Source organism: Typopeltis vanoorti, chromosome 20 (assembly GCF_054136105.1).
Source record: "Typopeltis vanoorti isolate ZY-2024b chromosome 20, IOZ_Tvanoo_1.0, whole genome shotgun sequence".
In the NCBI taxonomy this organism is placed as follows: Eukaryota; Metazoa; Arthropoda; class Arachnida; order Uropygi; family Thelyphonidae; genus Typopeltis; species Typopeltis vanoorti.
Genome location: NC_143568.1, coordinates 32,280,773 through 32,301,058, shown reverse-complemented (window position 1 = coordinate 32,301,058; position 20,286 = coordinate 32,280,773). Strand labels below are relative to the sequence as shown.

Sequence of the window (20,286 nt, the reverse complement as noted above, 5' to 3'; positions counted from 1 at the left end):
CCTTTAATGCATAACAGTATACATATCCACATAGGAAATGTGTTTTGCATTATGGGAGACACTGGGTTTAGAAGTGCCTGGTAGCTTGCTCCACCTTTGCCACGAGTTGCCTTGGTGTTGTACTACTTACTGGATAAGATAGTACAACACTATATTTAGTCCTGAAGATATTTTCAGGCGCAAACTTTGTTTGCTCTCACTGGGATAAAGGATTAAACTAAATCTATTATAGTCTAACCTAGTGATAAATAAATTTTCAACATCTTTCTCTAAATCCAGAGTAATAATTAATTTTTAAAAAAGGTGATAAACCTTTTGGCAACTCCCATAGGCACAGATAACTTGCTACTGCTTCTGCCTGGTATCTCCAGCTCTGGGCCTGGCTCCCACTGAAGAGACCTCAATAAAGGTCGAAACTAGTCTGGGTAGATGGCCAATCCCTTTAATGCATAACAGTATACATATCCACATAGGAAATGTGTTTTGCATTATGGGAGACACTGGGTTTAGAAGTGCCTGGTAGCTTGCTCCACCTTTGCCACGAGTTGCCTTGGTGTTGTACTACTTACTGGATAAGATAGTACAACACTATATTTAGTCCTGAAGATATTTTCAGGCGCAAACTTTGTTTGCTCTCACTGGGATAAAGGATTAAACTAAATCTATTATAACTGTGCATTAATTGAAATGTAAATATTCTCTATTTATTCCTATTTGTGGAAGTTTAACGTTATGCAATAGCTCAATTTTATTATGTTTTGTTTTGTTGTCATGGAGACGTATGTAAATAAGCAAGCGTGAGTTTGGAACACCACGTGAGGAGAATGTTAAAAAGGTTTATTGAAAAGAGTTTTAGAAAGAGATCACGTGAACAATTTAGGCGGGAAGAACGGATATAAAAAGTGAGGAATGCTGGAAAAAAGGGGAGCATTAGAGATTTATTAGAGAGAGAGATTGGCATTCAGTTGGAATCGAAATATTCAGCATTCGGGGAATCAGAGTGCGATATTAGAGAGTCGGCAAGTCACTCAAGCAGCTAATTTAAGTCTACTAGTCGAGAAGCAGTTAGCTAATAAGTTGTAGAATAACAATTATAGCTACGGAAAACAGCTGAGTGACTATTATATAGACTAGCGATACTTGAGTTGAGATTTAATTTCAGCACTGACCTTTCAAGGACATACGGAACCTTAAAGCAAAGCAAGAAGTTACTAGAGAATAGTAGAGGCTGTAAAGTTGAAGTTTACCGTTAGCTGTGTTTAGAATTATAGTGCCTAAAGAATCAATTGAATGCCGGAGGAATGAACAACTGTGCATATAAAACCTCAAGTTAAGAATTATTGTGTATTGCCTTAATTCATGAGTGATCAGTAGTGCTTCATGCAAGAACGTTTGTTTATGTGTATTGTGACCGATGATTAATTTGGTTATTGCTTAGAAGAATTATTTTAATGAGTGCCATTTACTGTTTAAAGTGTTTACAGTTATAAAAAGTGTATTATATGTATAAGCAGATGAAGATAGAAGATTATTGGTAAGATTATTCCAACCATTAAAATTTCTATACAGAAAAGTGTGCGAGTTTCATCCTAAAATTTCCTTATATTAACAGCAACTATTGCGGAGGATTAACTGAAGTGTAAAATTAAAAGTGTTTGTTTGTGAAGAGGTGTTGCTGCAATTTTATTGTATTTGGAACTTAAGGAACTGTAAGAAAACTGTAATAGAGATAGCAGAATTACCATTGTCTAAGTTTGTATGACTGTATTGCCAGGAAGGCTGAAGTATTTCTAATAACTTAATTAGTGATTTGAAGTTAAGTGTAAAATTTGTGATTTTAAAATTAAATGTTTGTTTTTGTTAATCAAAAGTTGTATTTTGCCTGAATCTCTTTTACTGCACCATTCATAAAATATTCGAACCAAAGCGGGTAAATTAAGAAAGTGAAATATTCTCGGCCAGTATATATAATAACAACATATAAAGGAGGGTAGTTGAGAGTTGGTTTGTCTTCAATTCTTGAACTAAAGATATAAAGATATAAAGTGGCACAGTCTTTAAATATAAATTTTCTCTATATTTGAATTAGAAATCAACTAGCAACTTATAATTTTGTTTAAGAACATCATAGTGACTAACATGTCGGATCCAAGATATAAAAGAAGTAGGATCCAACAATGCCTCCTATTCTACCCTCCCCATCGCCCATTCATATCCCCCCCTTCCTCCTGTTCAAGAGGCTTTGCAACTTCATTCTCTCAGTCTATCCTCGTACTCCACATTCCAAAGACCACTGACTACCTCTGTGAATTTTCTCTGAACCACTTCCAACATATCCTCATCATCATGAAAACCTGGTAACCAAATCTGAGCACAATAATCCATATGAAGCCTGATCAAGGCCTTATACAATGGCATCATAACATCAGGGTCCTCCACATCATTGCCATTATCCAATGTGACATCTTCACAACTTGTGCAATGTGGCCCCTGAATTTCAGGTCCTTGTTGATCATCACTCCTAGATCTTTCATCTCCTCTACTTCCTTCCTTTCCCATCAAGTGTATACTTTGCATCCCATTGTTGCTTACTAAATCTCAAAACCTTACATTTTGCAACATTGAACTGAGAGTTCCACTTACCTGCCCATTCATGCAATCTATTCACGTCCTCCTGTAAGGCCATAACATCTGCTTGATTCTGCAATGCTTTTACCCCAATTTTGCATCATCTGCATATCACTAGTTAAACCCATCTCAATATTATCATACAAAATGAACAACAATGATCCCAAAACTGACCCCTGTGGTATATCACCAGTGACTTTCCTCTTTTGGGATACTGCATCCCCCATATATTACTTTCTCATACTTATCTGACAGCCAGTCACTGATCCAACTCAGAAGTCTGTTATTCAATCCCATCTGTTTCAATTTATTTAAGTTTGTCGTGTAGCAGTTTATCAAAAGCATTTGCAAAATCCAAGTGGACCACTGTACATGCATCTCCTCAGTCCAAGGTATATGTCACCTTGTTATAGTGCATAAGTAAGTTAGTAAAACATGATCTCCCTTTAATAAACCCATGCTGATAACAACAGAGAATATTGCTGTTATTAACCCATTTCTGTATCCTACTTCTCACCAATATCTCCAATACTTTCACCACAACTCCAGATATTGGCCTATAATTTGAAGCTATGGTCTTATCAACTTAATGCAGTGGAACAATTTTATCCTTCTTGCACTCCCTTGGAACCTGTAAACCTGTTTTCTCCAAACTGTCCCAAAACATCTGTACCTCAGATTCATTTCTAACCCTGGTGTTTAGATCTCAAACAAGGATCATATTTTCCTTATGTCCTCCTCCTCCTGAAATAATGGAATTGTTCAGATTCACCATATGTACAGGTTATTTCCTATGGAAAGGAAAAATATACAAACAGCTGGATGTGACTGCTGTGGGTTCCCCTCTTTCTTCCCCTCTAGCTATCTTCTATATGAAACATTTTGAAAATCAAGCACTCAACACAACCACACTTAAATCAATAGTTTGGCTGCATTATGTTGATGATGTGATTGCTGTTTTGCCTCATAGTCGAGACACACTAGATACATTCTTGGCAAATCATTAACAGCCAACACCATACAATTTTACCATAGAAATAATATTTCTATGGTAAAATAAACTTTGCCACAGAAAAAGAAAAGTAACAATTGTCTCCCCTTCTTAGCTGCACTAGTGATACGACTTCCTAATGGCAGTTACCCTTCTCCGTTTACAGAAAACCCACTCATACAAGAAGATATTTACATAAACAATCACACCACACCTTCCCAGCAGTATGGCATCCTAAAATCAATAACCGAGCCAAGGCTATTTGTTCAAATGACACAGCTCTTGAAACTGAGCTCAAGGACCTTTGCAACACCTTTTTAGCCGATGGCTGCATCTTGTATAAAATAGATAAAATATTGCATGCACCTCCAATCCTTCCAACACACAGGATCACATCAATATCATTCCCATCCCACATGTTAAGAGTACATCAGAAAAAGAAAGCCAAAGTTCTCTGCAAATATGATCTCCATGCAACTTTGAAACCTTTCATTCAGTTTAGCTACTACCTTCAAACGTTCTCCTAAAAATCAACTGCATCCTCTTGAACATTGCAGAGTGTATACAGTTCCTTGTGTCTGCAGTTTGGCCTATTCTGGACAGACTGTTAAATCAATTAACATCCGCCTTGAAGAACACAAAAATTACATCCATAATCTGATCATCTATACGATAAAGGGAAATTGCAGACCATGCTCCAGATACTCCTTCGCATAGGATCAGATGGAGGAAAACATCTTTATTACATAGAAGTCTTTATAGATCTGAGAGAACTTTTAGAATCAGCATCATCTATAAAGCACTCTCCCAACCTCAACAAGTATGGTTGCATTAATATACCAAAGATCTGAAAGACTATAATTTTAAGACCTGAAAGTTTTTCATCCCTAAAAACAGACAAACCAGTTCAATGAACACACATATCTATAGACATAAATACTTACAAATTAAAGATACCAAGAAATTATATTCTTGGTTTAATCCTCTTTCCAAGTGTAAACAATGTTTGTGCATGAAGTATATCATGACTAGCTACTTGTATATGGAGGCTATTGACCTCGCATTAATTACCTTAGTATCCTATAATGTAAAGCACTCATCCTTTTGGATATGTATAATGCTAAGCATTATGAGAAGGGCCACTATGCAGACTAGTTTTGACCTTTATTCAGGTATGTTAAAGTGCGAGGAATACCTCTCCAAAAACTCTGAGTGATCTTTATCACTCTAAATCTCACTTAGTGACCCTAAAGGATCATTACCAAACTCAGTGGTTCCACGCAGTGACAAGCAAACACCTGCCACCGAGTAGAACATCTCTACTCCCTATGAAGCAAGCAAACCTAAAGATTACCATTATTAACTGTCAATAGTGGGAGCCAGACCTAGAAGAGATACCAAGGAATAATGAACTAATAACATTTCTGGCTAGATGGGTGAAGCAAAATTGCTTTTCGTATTCTCTTTGTCTGAAATGAAAAACTTTGAATGAAGTGTTTATGAGCCACATGCTCGCCCAGTGAGGGCAGTGAAATTAGCTGTGTTCAGCTGTACTTAAGATACATTTTAGCCTTTTATATTTGTAGCTTTCTGCTTCATTATATTCTGAAGCTTCCTTGATAAACAGGTTTGGGTGGTTGCTAGTCTTGGTAAAGAACTTCACTGCTAGATCTAGAAGAAGGGAAGAGATGTAAGGAATGTTGACTTCTCTATGGATCTGGGTGTTTCTGATAAACCAAGGGACATCCAGAATCATTCTCAGGCACCTATTCTGCAATCTCTGTAGTTTTAGAATATTTGTATTTGCGGTGTGGCTCCATGCGGGGGATGTCTAAGTGATGACCGGCCGAATCACCATCTTGTAAATTGTTAATTTTGTTTGTGTATCCAATTTGCTTTATCTGTTGATTACAGGGTATAGTTAGGCAATGACCTTGGATGTCTTTGAGGTAATGTGTCTTATATGATTGCTGAATAGAAGTTTTCTATCAGGATCACTCCGAGATATTTGACTTCGCTCTGCCACGGAATCTTAATTCCCAAAAGATGAATGTCCTCCAAATTGTGGATTTTCTTCCTTGTAAACAATATGGCTGAACTCTTCTGTGGGTTAACTTGGATCCTCCAGTCCACCAGCCATCTCTCTAATATATGTATACTTTGCAATCTTCTAGTTGCCAGTTTTGGGCTCAGAGATCTTGCCATTAATGCAGTGAATGTTGTTCTCGGGTTCAGAGGGATATCTGCTACGTAGATTGAGAACAGGAGAGGGGCCAGAAGAGAGCCCTGGGGTACTCCTGCAAAGACCCTGTGTCTGGACAAAATCGATTCTCCAACCCTAACCTGCATATATCTGTCTTTCAGGTATGAGTGGAGTATTCTTATCAACTTAATTGGAAAGCCGAACTTTATGAGTTTGTAGAGAAGGCCTTGATGCCACACTTTGTCAAATGCCCTCTCTGCATCGATGAAGATGGCAGCAGTACTAATTTTCCAATTGAAACCTTTTGTAATGATTTCTACTAGCCTGTGGATTTGTTGAGTTGTACTATGGGCCTTATGGAAGCCAAACTACTTGTTAGGCAAAACTCCTAACCTATCTGTTTCTGCTTGGAGTCTTGCGAGGATCACTTTTTCTGTTACCTTTCTGAGGCTGGACAACAGGCTGATTGGTCTATATCCCTCGGGAAGGCGAGGGTTTTTTCCTGCCTTCTTCAGTGGCACGATGGTGGCTGTTTTCCACGCAGTAGGAAAAGTGGAATCAGAAAATTGCATTGGTAATATTGACGAGATGAACTATGGCCTTTCTTGGGAGTAGTTTTACTATTCGGTTAGTTATGCCATCAGGTCCTGGAGCCTTTTTATTATTTAGGTGTGTGACGATATTTATTACTTCAACCAGAGTAGTCGGAGTGATGTGTTCAGAATTAACAGTGTGCAGCCATAAAGTTGATCTAACATGCCGGTGAATTTTGTATATAAGGTTAATATTAAGGTTTGCATAAGATGGATTGCATTGAGATTCAAGGTTATCAGTGCTTCAGCTTTCTCTTCATCTTTGTTAACTGTCCTTTTCTTTGTTTGTATAAGGGTATGAGTTGCTTTTTGGTGCAGATGGCTCTTAGGAATTTCCAGACAGAGTGATCTTCAGTCTTAATGTTAGCCAATTTGGATTCCCATTGATGGTTTCTGTGTTTTTGGTGAGCTTCCTGGACCTGTCTGCTTAGGTTGTTCAATACTGTTTTGTCTTGTGGGGCTCTGGTATTGTGGTATCTCTTTCTGGCTCTATTTTTTGCTCTGATTAGCTCCATAATTTCTTCTGGGATATGGTTGGTTGGGTGGAAGACAGTGGATTGTCTGACTGATTCTATTACTTTCTGAATTTGTATGGTTAAGTTATTTACTGCTGTGTCAATCTCTTCCTTTTTACTGATATTAGGCACTGGACCAATATAATCTGGAAGAACCTTGGCTAACCTATCCCAAGGTATGAATGTGTGTGGAGGAGAGAATTGATCTGATGAACCTATATTAAGCACTATGGGACTGTGGTCAGAAGATAATTCGTTAACTGTTTCCAATTTATATTGGTATCTTATATTTTTGAAAATGACGATGACTAGCACATCTGAGCTACCTGATGGGCTGAAGTGAGTGGGCTCAGTGGGACCTGTCACCACTGCAGAGTTCAGCATTGTGTAATTGAATAATGTGTAGCCTTTGGAGTTAATTGAAGAGCTGTGCAAAGCTGTGTGTTTTGAATTGAGGTCTCCTGCTATTATTATGGAATCATTTTGTCCAAGTATGGAGTCCAGATCAGTTGTTAACAGAGGAATGCTCGGGGGTATATAAGCAGCATAAATCTTGAGACTGCCAGCATTGCTGGTATGTACCTCCACCCCGGTCACCTCGAGGTTTACAATTTGAGGATTGGCTATTGTATTATGATTCAGGTAACTCTTAATATGTATGACAGTGCCTCCCCCTCTCGCACCAGTTCTGTACATAGTGTATGCATGGATTTTAAGGTTATTGTCTGATCTTAGGTGTGTTTCACCAATCAGGATGATATCAGCACTGAGACGAATCGCAAATTCTTGAAGCTCCAAGACCTTGTTCATTAATCCATTTGCATTCCATGCCACTATCATGAGCGACTTGGGTTTAAATTTTTTACTCATGACAGATGGCTGTTATAATGGTTTGAGTGCCTTGGAGGAATCTTTTCTAGAAGATGGTGAAGGGCTTGTCTTGATGAATTCCTGCAGCATGGTGGCAAGCAAGGCAGTTAGAACTGATGTTAGGTTGGAACCCTCTGGCTTGAGAAATGTGGGTAACTTAGTGCTTGCAGCCTCAGCATATGTTTTGATCGTGGTTGTGGGTTGTGTTCCTTCCTGTGTGGTTGAAGGTGAGGTGTTTCAAACTGGGGATGGCCCACTTGGTTGCTTATAGTGTCATTATGAGGAGGAGCAAGATTGGCTTTTGCTGACCCTTGAATTTTTGGATTGAAAGCCAGTTGGCGAGGTGAGGTCCTCTGCAGTTTGCGCAGCAGGCAGGAGTAGTGTGTGTGGCTTGGAGCAAGTGCTGGTCTGATGTCCCTCTTCACATTGCAAGCACCTGTAGGCTGCCTTACATAATTTTTGGGCGTGCCCAAACCTTTGACACCTATGACACTGTCCAGCTGATGCCCTCTTTCTAAGTGGCTCAGTTGTTATTTTGAGTCTGCATACTGCAGTTAAATCGTAGATTTGTTTCTGTGTGTTGCTTATTTCCACCAGTACCAGAGGCATTGGTCTTTTATCTGCTCTGAGCATCCTGCCCACTTTTACTGTGGACAAGCCCTGTCTGGAGAGATCAGCGCTCACATCTTCAGGAGTGATACCTTCAGCTATTTCCACATAGAACCACCTTCAGGTTCTTTTCGCTGGGTAAAGTGAAGGTGTGGTATAGGACATTAGCATTGCCCATAAATCTGGTCATTTGTCTGTAATCCATGATAGCAGTGGATTGTATTTTAACTCCCTGATCTGAGTTTTTGGCCCATGAGAATGAGATGTTTTGTTCTCTGAGGGCTGACGAGACAGGGATCCATTTTTCCTTATCCCTTAAGATGACTGGTGGTACCTTTTTTTAAGGAACATTGAGTGCTTCCATCCCTGTTGTTTTTTGGGTTCTTGAACATTGGTGGAGATTTTCCTCTTCTTTTTGACCATTTGGAATTCTGTATGTGTTTCCAAGGTCTGATAACTGCTGTCTTGGGATGTAGCATCTTCCATACTTGGGGAGTGTGCAAAATCTGATTGCATCAGAGTTATGGGATCTTCACTTATGTCATCCATATTGTCCTCTGTGTGTGTGGGGGGGGGGGGGAATGTGTCAAAGAGCTTAACATTTCCTGGCCAATTATCACTCAGCAGCTTTCCTAGTCTAGGGAATTCCTTGTATACGTCCTCGAATTTGGCCTCATTCAGAAGTTTTGCCATGATAACAGTAATTTAGAAAATGTGTAAAGACACATATGGAGAAAGAGTAGAGATTGCTCAGGTGTCCTGAGCAGGTTACAGGTAATCCTGTGGACTATTGAGGGTCCACTAGTAAATCCTGTAAACACTCTCAGGTGTCTACCAGCAATAAAATACAACCAACTGTCCTACAGTAGGGAAAAGGAGTGTCATGAATTCACTTGGCCACAGATTGACATTCTACCTCCCTAAATAAAACCATAAATTCACCACTGGTCCTCATTGCAGGTGGGGCCTGCTGGCCATTAGACCTCTTGCATGTTTCATGCAGGGGGGGGGGGGGGAGACAGTAGGAAACAAACTATGTCTGCGGTAGTGCAATGCGCGTTTCATGAAAAACCTTGTAAACAAACTAATCAGACTCAGTCTAAAATAATACATCCGTTCACATCAAAAGCCAAAAGCAGAATCCCTCCAGATACCAAGGTTGAAGTAATGCAGAATCATATATTTTCCATATATAAGTTGTTAAAAGGTGCCACACCCTATTATTAGAATACTCTGAATTAGAAATAGAGGTTGAAAGATTTTTTCACTTGATTATACTATAAATTAAAGATGCTAAAAAATTATATTCTTGGTTAAATCCTTTATCCAAGTAAGCAAACAATGTTTGCACCTGAAGTAAATTCACAACTGGGCTACTTGTATATAGAGGCTAATAACTTCACATCAACTGCCTTAGTATCCCATAATGCAAAAACACTATGTGATAACACAAAACACATTCTTTCCGAAGTATATAATGCCATGCATTATGGGATAGACTATTGAAACAGATTGGAGGGAGCAAAGGACACATGGGAGGAAGGAAATGGAATTTATGCAGTTACTAAGGGATCATTATCTGAGGCAGCATGTGATAGAATGTACTGGGGGTTTGCGAGTGCTAGAGCTAGCAACTGTATCAGAGAATATGTCTGTAACGAAGATGACTACATTGTTACCAGTTGTTGAGAGTGATCATATGGTCTTGACTCAGGAGGTGGATAAATGTGTGGGAGTTTTGGTTAAGAGGAGATATTATGTGGAATTACAGCTAGTAAGTATGACAAACTTACATTTTTGAAAATTATGGAGACAACTACCGTGTTTGAATAAAAACTTTAGTTTAATATAACTAAAATCTAGATTCGACGTTTCAACCTTTATGTCAAGGTCATATTCTGGAGCATACAACTATACACAGGTAACAAGCTATACTACAATCAAACTGGTTTGTTAAAGACACTGACCAACTGCTACAACAATTGTTGGCCTGACCTCTGGTGAAAAAAAAAAAAAAAAAAAAAATATATATATATATATAAAATAAAATAAAATTAAATTAAATTAAAAAATTATACATCAACGCTAGAGTCCTATTATTAGTGTTGTCTACTATATACATATATTAACATCATTCCAGCCATTTGGTATGGAGTGGTTTCTAATACTAGCTGAGGATTGGCTAGAGTCCTGACTTATGCTGGATATTACATATTAGGTAGGCAGAATGTGTGCCATCCAGATCCTTGGAATTTTCATGCCATCTTTGTTGTTCATATTTGGGTGGTTTATCGGGATTTCGCAGGATTCCTTAAATTTCCTTTCATACCAGGTTTTTGTGTGGTGTAAAGAGCAGGTGCTTTTCCAGTTGATTTGGTGTAAGGTGTTGAGTGCGTGGTCTGAGAGGCCTGCTTCACCATAATGTCTAATGTGTTCTTTCTTGCGTATAAGGATTGTCCATCCTGTTTCGCCAATGTATGGTAAGTTACAGGTGCAGCGGATGCAATAGACTCCAGGATGTGCTAATGGGAGGAGAGGATCCTTAGAGGAGTTGAATATGGTTTTAAGTTTAGCGGGTGGTTTAAAGGTGGTATTGAGGTTGTAATGTTGTAGGATTCTGTTGATTTTTTCTGATAACCCTTTAATGTATGGGATGGCTATGGTTTTACTGTAATCTAGATTTGTTTTTGTTGTATATTTATGGAGTATTTTATTAACAGTATTTTTGTTATAGCCATTATTTATGAATGTGTCACTGATGATTTTTAGTTCTTGTTTCAGGGCTTGCTGGTTAGAGCAAATTGTTGTGGCTCTGTTTTTAAGGGTGTTAACGACTCCATATTTTTGTGATGGGTGGTGGTATGAATTAGCATGTATGTATTGGCCAGTGTGTGTTGGTTTTCAGTAGACCGTGAAGGATAGACTACCTGAAGGAAGATGTGTGACTAGTGTGTCTAGGAATGGGAGCAAATTTTGGTTTTCCATTTCGATGGTAAATTGTATGCGTTCATGTTGTTTGTTCAGGCTAAGGAATGTGTTTAGCGTTTGTCGCCCGTGCAGCCAGATCGCGAACACGTCGTCAACGTATCTAGCGAGACTGTCGGTCTAAGTGTAGCGGAATCAAGAGCCCTTTGCTCAAAGGTTTCCATGTAGAAGTTAGCGATTGGGGGGGATAGTGGAGAGCCCACGGCTGTACCTTCTTTTTGTAGGTAGAATTTGTTTTGCTACACGAAGTAACCGGACTGTAGTACGTGGGCAAAGAGGGCCGTAATGTCAGGCGGAAATTTGTTCTGTAGTAGGAGAATTGTGTCACTGATGGGGACATTAGTGAAAAGGGCAGAAACGTCGAAACTGACTAATAAGTCGTCTTTGTCGAGTGTTATGTTTTTAATTTTGTTTATAAAGTGTTGTGTGTTTTTTTTTATGTAGGAGGGGGAATGACCCACCAACTGCTTGAGTGTTGCCGCTAATTTCTTGGCTAAGTGGTAATTGGGACTGTCTATTCCTTCCACAATTGGTCGAAGGGGCACATTTTGTTTGGGTATTTTCAGAACCCCATATATTCTGGGGGAGCCGGCGTAGTGGGGTTTGAGTTTTTTAACCATGTCTGGTGGCCAAGAAGTGACGGACTTGAGTAGTTTTTCTGTTTTATTAGTTATTCTATTTTAGCTGAACTGACAGACTTCCAATGTGGGATGATAGTTAGATGACTTTTAATGGGATTATATTGATCAAGTGCATATAATAAACAACTATGTTATACCAACTAAGGCTGTTGGCATCTTCAGGGTACATAACTGATGTAAGGCACTAAAAAGTAAAAAACTGTTACAAACTATAATCAACCGATTCCAAATATATTAAACAAAGAACAGAGTGCATACAATACATGCATAGAGCATGCATGATATCACTTGTTATTTAGGAACGTTCTATAGTTGGCACTATAATTCAGTTCTGGTGAGTTGAGGGATCTAATAATAATAAACAACTATGTTATACCAACTAGTTTCACCAACTAAGGCTGTTGGCATCTTCAGGGTACATAACTGATGTAAGGTACTAAAAAGTAAAAAACTGTTACAAACTATAATCAACCGATTCCAAATATATTAAACAAAGAACAGAGCGCATACAATACATGCATAGAGCGTGCATGATATCACTTGTTATTTAGGAACGTTCTATAGTTGGCACTATAATTCAGTTCTGGCGAGTTGAGGGATTTAATAAGGGTCTTCCAGATCATGGGCAAGATTAGTCCTTGGTTCCTGTTAAGGTTTTGTATACAGCGGGCAACTGTTGTGGCCTCCTTAAAAATTCGGGAGCGGGAGTCCTCCTCCATGTAAGGAATTGTGCTGCTATCCCACTCTATGGTATGGTTCGTTCTTGAAACAAGGTTAGCTTTTCATTTCTTGAGAAATGAAAAGCTAACCCTCTTATTATTGACGTTACCTATGTGTTCTTTTTGCCTAATTTCAAGGCTCCTTGAAGTTCGGCTGATGTAATTCAAGCTGCACGAGCAAGGTATGTTATAAACTCCAGCATATTTGGAGAAAGGATGGCTATCTTTTGGAGATCTTAAGAATGGTAGTTAGATGTCACATCAATGGTCTTTCTGTCTGTGACATTGCTACCTCTCTCAGTATACCAAAATCAACTGTTGCTTGTCATTCATAGATGGAAAGTTGATGATACTACCACAGTATGCCCTGGGAGGCCACTAACACTCAGTGATGAGATTGACAAGCTCTGTCTCAGAATATTCAAATATCCCACACATCATCATCAGACCTCACAGTCAACCTGGAAAATACTGCAGGGACATCTGTCAGCACTAGGCCTGTCTGCATGCCTTTGGTTATCACAGAAGAGCTGCTGCAAACTAGCCCCCCCCCCCCCCAATGCCAAATGACGTTTGGACAGATGTCCTTCACACCGTTCCTCGACCACAGATGATTAGAAAAGAATTCTGTGGAGTAGAGAATCATGCTTCCAAATGTTTCATTTGATGGTTGTGTTTGGATCTGAAAATTACCCAGGGAACAGTTCAGGCAGGATTGTATCATTCCAACTGTCAAGTTTGGTAGAGGTTCGGTAATGGTATGGGAGTCATTTCAGTTGGACAGGGATTGGTCCATTGGTAGATGTGCCTAAAAACATGTCATTTGATGGCTACCTGGACAACTTCTTGCTTCTGATGCTATGGAAGTATCAATACTTCAGCAGTGACCCTTGCATTCTTCAACACAACATGTTACGAGGGTGGTCTGAAAAGTTCTCGGCCTTGACCATAGATGGCAACACTATCAGCAAGATTTTTTTTCCTAAGTTGGTACATCTGTCATAAGGATCCGTGTGAAACTGTAAATCATTCTATCAAGTAGTTTGTTTTATACAGCTGTCTGAAGCAAAAGTGTTGTCTGTATCTTTTGAAATGGATAAAATTGTGTATCATGCAGTTATAAAATTCCTTGTAAAAGAAGGTTTAACGCCAAATGAAATTCATTTGAAGTTCATAAAAGTTTATGGGCACTCGTCTCCTTCATTTTCAACAATCAAGAAATGGGCTGCTGAGTTTAAACGTGGATGTATCAGCCTTGAAGATGATCCATGTGAAGGATGTCCAAAAAGTGTAACACCACCAGAAATCATCGATCAAGTGCACAATATGTTATTGGATGACCGGCGAGTCAAAGTGCATGAAAATGCTGAGACTATAGGCATTTCAAAAGAATGTGTAGGATATATTTTACATGAAGAATTGCATATGAAAAAGCTTTGCGCTAGATGGGTTACACACTTGTTCACAGCAGATCAAAAACGTGCTTACATGAGAATCTCTGAACAGTGCTTGGAGTGTTTTAACAAGAATAAAGCTGATTTTGTGGATTGATTTATTACTATGGATGAGACTTGGATTCACCATTACACACCGGAATCCAAACAGCAGTCAAAACAGTGCGCAGAAGCCGTTGTTCAGCACCAAAGAAGAGAAAGTCGGTTCCATCAACAGGAAAGGTCATGGCATTGGTATTTTGGGATGCTAAAGGCATTTTTTTATTAATTATCTTTAAAAGAGTAAAACAATAACTGGGGAATATTCTTCCGATCTTTTAACCAGACTAGATGAAAAAATTCGTGAGAAAAGACCTGGTTTGCAGAAGAAAAAAAAATCATCTTTCATCAGGATAATGCACCTGCCCACAAAAGTGTTTTGGCAATGGGAAAATTAAGGGGTCTGCACTATGAATTGTTGGAACATCTACCCTATTCCGCAGATTTGGCTCCCTCTGACTTCTATCTCTTCCCAAAACTAAAACTCTTCCTCACTGGTCAGCATTTTTCTTCGAATCAAGAGGTGATTGCAACTGTACAGGGGTATTTTGCAGATATTACTGAGAACCACTACAGGGATGGGATAATGGTGCTGGGGCATCACTGGTATAAATGTATTAGTCTTAAGGGAGATTATGTTAAAAAAATAAAAATAATTTTGAAATTATAAATTTGTTTTTTCATTGTTAGGCCGAGAACTTCTCAGACCACCCTCGTATATTGCACTGCATGTCCAAGACTGATTTCCACAAAACAGTGTTTAAGTGTTGGACTTGCCAGCTCAGAGTCCAGACCTCAACTTCATCAAATATCTTTGGGATGAATGCCAAATTTGCTCCAGACCACAGCAGTTATCATCGGCATAAGCAATGGGGGCAGCTTTGCATGAAGAATGGAAGAATATTCCTGTTCCATTGAAGTGAATGAGATTTAGGATCTGAGAATGATGACCAACAAAAGCATGATGATCAAAAGGCACTATTAAAACTTCAACAGCCGCAAACTGCATTACTGCCAAGACCATACATGGACTTGCATATAGTTGATATAGTTATGGATATAGTTGATGACCTGATTTTCACTGCAATGAGGAAAATCTAGACAGTCTAAAGATGATTAAGTAAGATAATATCCATTATCTTGAATGATCATAGATGATGAAACGTAAATTGCAGGGTTGATCGAATAGGTGAAGGTATGACAGAGATGGGAAATGTTTAAACTAGTGAGGTGGCTTTGCAGCAATAATATGGAAATGATCCAGTATACTAATAAGATTATGCCCTTTTGTGGATTGGTCTGCTATTTAAAAAATATATATTTTTTTTAACTCTGAGTATAGTTTAAAACTGATATGAAAGTGGAAACAATTACTTCATCTCACTGACCATACATGAATTTTTAACAGAACAAAAATTTTTAAATAGCCCTCTTATTATTTATGCATACAAATGTACACATTTATACTTAAATAATTATGAAACCCTTGTTTAAATAATCCAAAGAATATTCAATATGAAAAAATTTAAACTTAAATTGAAAGTGACAATTTAGAAAATCACTGATTTCTGTAAATTACCTTTGCAGCATAAGGATGAGCCAATTTCAACTGCTGATCTCACAGATGGAATATCTAATATTCTATCATTTCTCTGGCTAGGTATAGTGATGGTACAATCAGATGAGTCAAGTGGCAAGTAAGCATTTTTACAAAAATCAACTTTATCAAAATATCTTGATTTTACATCTTGAGACTTCTTTACAAATGGTAAGCTACTGGCCATACTTGGTTGCATCTCCGTTTGTGGAAGAGAACAAGCACTAATAACATTTAATGCTTTTGTTGCAAGTTCTTGTAAGCTTCCAATGGATGATAAGGTATTCTGCACTATCTGTAAATCAGGAGAAGGACTAAAAGATGAAGTTAACTCAGTAGTCTGCCCTTGTAAATCTTTTTCACAAGGTATAATAAACTGATCTGTGATATGGGATGTATCATATGGTTCATCAGCTAAATCCCCTTGGGAAGCAGCAAGGTGAGTATTACAAGTTGCATATGTATCTGAGCTGTCCATACTTCCTGCATCCCACTTTTTAAGAGTTTTCATTTCAATACATGTAGAAGAATCATAAGGTGGCAAAAAATCCTGATACAGAAAACATTTAAAATCCTACAAAGAAATAAAAAGGTATCAGCTCTGATATCAATATTTTAGTTATTATTTTCCTATTTTATATCCAATAAAAAAGTGAAAAATATATTAAACACAAAGATAAATTATACTTCATAAGTATGTTGTTTTCCATTTGTGTGTGCATGTATGTTTAATACCAATTATGATAATTCAGTTACATTGTTAACCTGTTCATTACTACTCAATTATATTATTAGCATCTGACCTCCATGGAGTCAGAGACTCATCATGGGAAGTACACATTATTGCACACAACGCTCATCCAACTGTGCCTTAAACTGATTCAATGTGTCTACATTCACAACACACTCAGGCAATGCACTCCACTCACCAACCATTCTCCATGCAAAGAACCTGCTGCTCACTCCTCTACTCACATCCTCCTTATACAGTTTCAGCGATGATATCCCCTTGTTCTACACCCCCTCTCCCATTCTATGAAAAATCTCTTCTATGTCAACCTGATAACAATCCCTGACTAGCTTACATGTCTCAATCATATCACCCCCCCCACACACACACACACACTTCCTCCTATTAAACAATGTACTGACCACCTTTGTAAATCTTCTCTGAACTCTTTCCAACATAATTATTCCAAAGATATCCAAAAAAATTTAATAAATCATTATTACTTACAATGATCATAAGCATAACTTGTGTAGTAAAGATAAAAAGACAAATCATTACATTATGAATTAAATAATTAGTCACTCATACACGTTCTCTCAAATTAGTATGTGTTATTATTTCAATTAATTAAAATGAATGTATATTGAGCTCATCTAAACATTTAATAAACTCAAAATAACAGAGATAGGCCAAGCTCCTACATCTTGGCACTCTAAACAGCTTCAACTAAACCTTCAACAGTAAGCTCTCTGAATGTAGTAAACAGAGTAGATAAATTACATCAAATGTCTGTTCTGCATCCAGAGTTTATAATTTATTAATAGCCATCCATTCCACTTTCAGCATTTTTTTTTAATCCTAATTTAACTGAAGAAACAAAATAGTCTTACCTTCCAGCAATTGAGAGAAAATACAAACAAACACTGCCTCTTTTCCAAATGAAGATTCTATTCCAAATGGAAGAACAATGGGACACTGCATTGTTTAATCAGAAAAGATCCGAGTTCAATTCTCGTTGCAACGAGAAGAATCCTAAAGGCTTTTTCAGATGAAAGCAAGTTAACCCATCTCAAATGGAGGTAGAAGTTTTTTTTTGCTTTACCACCATCATAATACTACTATCAATGCACACCATCTATCAGATGGTGTGCATTATTATACAGGCATCTCCATGGAGTCAGAGACTCATTACTCACAGACTAGCCATTATTCATATAATAATTATCATCTCCATCCATTGCTTCATTGGACATCATCAGATGCCATATGGTCATTGCATTCCTCAGTGATGTGCCACAGAGTCCTTGCCAGGATGTTCCTGTTCTATGCTTTTCTGGAGGTTTTAACTCAAGGAAGATTAGTCATTCTAGACACACCATCCATCTCACTGAGGGTCTACCACTTCTTTTTTCCAGAAACTTCACTTCTGTTACTATTTTGAGAAGTCCTCCTATCCTTTCAGTATGTCCAAAGTATTTCAGCTTTCATAATCCATAAGGAACCCTTAAAGCTCTACCGATCCTTTCTAGCACCCATCCATTTTTCCACTTTTCAGTATGATATCTTCAACAGCCTTCTGTAACACATCTCGAAAGTAGCGATCCTCTTCTTATCGACTTCTTTAGATTCTAAGTTTCACATCCATAAGTTGCTGTTGGAAAAACAGCTACATCCAAAACCCTCATCTTTGTTCCTGTGGAGATAGATCCATCCTATTTTCTTCTTCTTCTGTAGAGCAAATCTTCACATTAATAATGGATCCCAGGTACTCAAATTTGCTGACGGTCTCAATTCTCTGTTAAGGTATACTTGTTTCTCAGGAGGTTTTCCTGTTTATATTTCTTTTGACAACCCCAGTCTGTCTTGCTAGGATTGAGTTGAAGTCCTCTGATCTTACTGATTTCATCAACTTTGTCACGATTCATCCTAGTTCTTCCTTGTCATGACATGGAAGTACTGTATCATAAATGTGCCTCATATTACTTATCCATCTCCCACCTATCTTAAGTCCTGTCTTAAACTCATACAATGCTACAAACATGATGTCCTCAGCAACAGATATTAAATAGGTGAGGAGAAAGTAGGCATCCTTTCTTAACTCCCTTGCAAATCTGAAGCAAATCAGTTAATCCAACATCTGTTCTTGCCATAGCTTCTTGCTCGTTGTATAAGTTAGCTATCACTCTGATAAAGTGCTAAGGAAAAGCCGCTATTTTCATTATCTCCCACGGTTTCATATGCTGAATACAGTCAAAAGCTTTAGAGTAGTCTATGACCCCATTACTGTAAGAAGTCTAAATTCTTTATTCTTTTCAATGATCTGTCTAAGGCAAAGGATTTGATCTCTGGTACCTGAAACATTCTTGTTTCTCAAGCATTTCTGCACCAACTTTGGCCTCAGCCCTATTTAGAATGATCTTTAATCTTGCCTCCATGAGAGATTAAACTAATAGTTCTATAGCTTTCATTTTAGAAATTATGGACTTTACAACCATGTTATAAATAACTCTTTTAATTTCCCGACGTTTCAACCTTCATACTAAGGACATCATCTGGAGTATATACAAAGACAAGCTGAGTTACATTTCACACACTAAGCTAAAGAAACAATGATTTGATCACTGGTTATTCTACTGGCATGACCTCTAGTGAAAGAAAAAAAAATAGATAAAATTGCAAATTAATTAATTATTTAGAAACTATATCAAAGCTAAATTCTATTTAACATGAGAGAAACATTCTTTCTTATAGATAGTTTTCTTACAGTAACGATGATGTCCTATTTTTAACATTACAATTGTTATATTAGATTTAGGATTCTGGATTATCTACAGTCCTGTTTATAGTTAACACTTAGGGAGACATTAAAGATACCAAGCTATTTTAAACCTGGTTTTACTCCATTTCCCAAGTAAGCAAACAGACAAACAAGTCAAGTTTGCACCTGCAAGTATTGCAAGTCTAGCTGATCCTGCAAGTAGTGCAAGACCAAAGCAACTCATGGTAAAAATAGAATAAGCTCTGACCACTAATCTTAATATTTACCCTTAATGCAAAAGTCTTGCACTACTTGCAGGATTCTCTATGTAATCTCACATATTCTTCATTCTGTTTCTCCAACCACCTCGTTTCAATCAGATCCGATGGTGAATCTGATATCCATCAGTCTCTAGGTCTTCTAATTGGATCTAGATACTTTTTGGCTGTATCTTGTATTATAACAATGATTCTTCCCAGAGTATTTCAGGTGAGTTCTCCTCACTAGTCTCCAAAAGAGAATTCAACTGTGCTGATGTTTCTTCTGTCAACCACTAGGGATTACTCTGACATTCAGTCTAGTGTGACAGGCCAGACTTTGAAGATATTGAGATATAGGTCCATCATGGATGTTTCTGGAAGCAGGTATTGGTTAGAAATATAGAAAAATACACTTCCCAAATACAATTCCCAAATTTGAGAAGAAGATGAGTAAACCCTGGATGAATGACAAGATACTGAAAATGATAGAGGAAAGAAAGAAACAAAAATCGTACTGAATACAACTTAACAAGGAGGTCATAAAAGAATGTAGCATTGCAGAAGAACACTGGCTCAACAACAAATGCAAGGAAATTGAACTTATGGACAAAAAGCACAAAACCACAGAACTTCGTGAAAAAGTTAAGAAGTTAACCAGCAAATCTTGCAAAAGGGTAGGCTCTCATTGCATTGA

At 37.9% G+C, this 20,286-nt stretch overlaps 1 protein-coding gene across 2 annotated transcripts in view; it reads right to left on the bottom strand.

Moving 5' to 3' along the window:
• Nucleotides 1-20,286, bottom strand: part of LOC150095347 (potassium voltage-gated channel protein Shab-like) — a 341,014-nt gene that overhangs the window by 45,682 nt on the left and 275,046 nt on the right. For both annotated transcript variants that reach the window (XM_090410729.1, XM_090410730.1), the window contains exon 5: nucleotides 15,827-16,418. In XM_090410729.1, coding sequence (XP_090266855.1) covers nucleotides 15,827-16,418 — 592 coding nt within the window. The remainder of the gene's footprint in view (nucleotides 1-15,826; nucleotides 16,419-20,286) is intronic.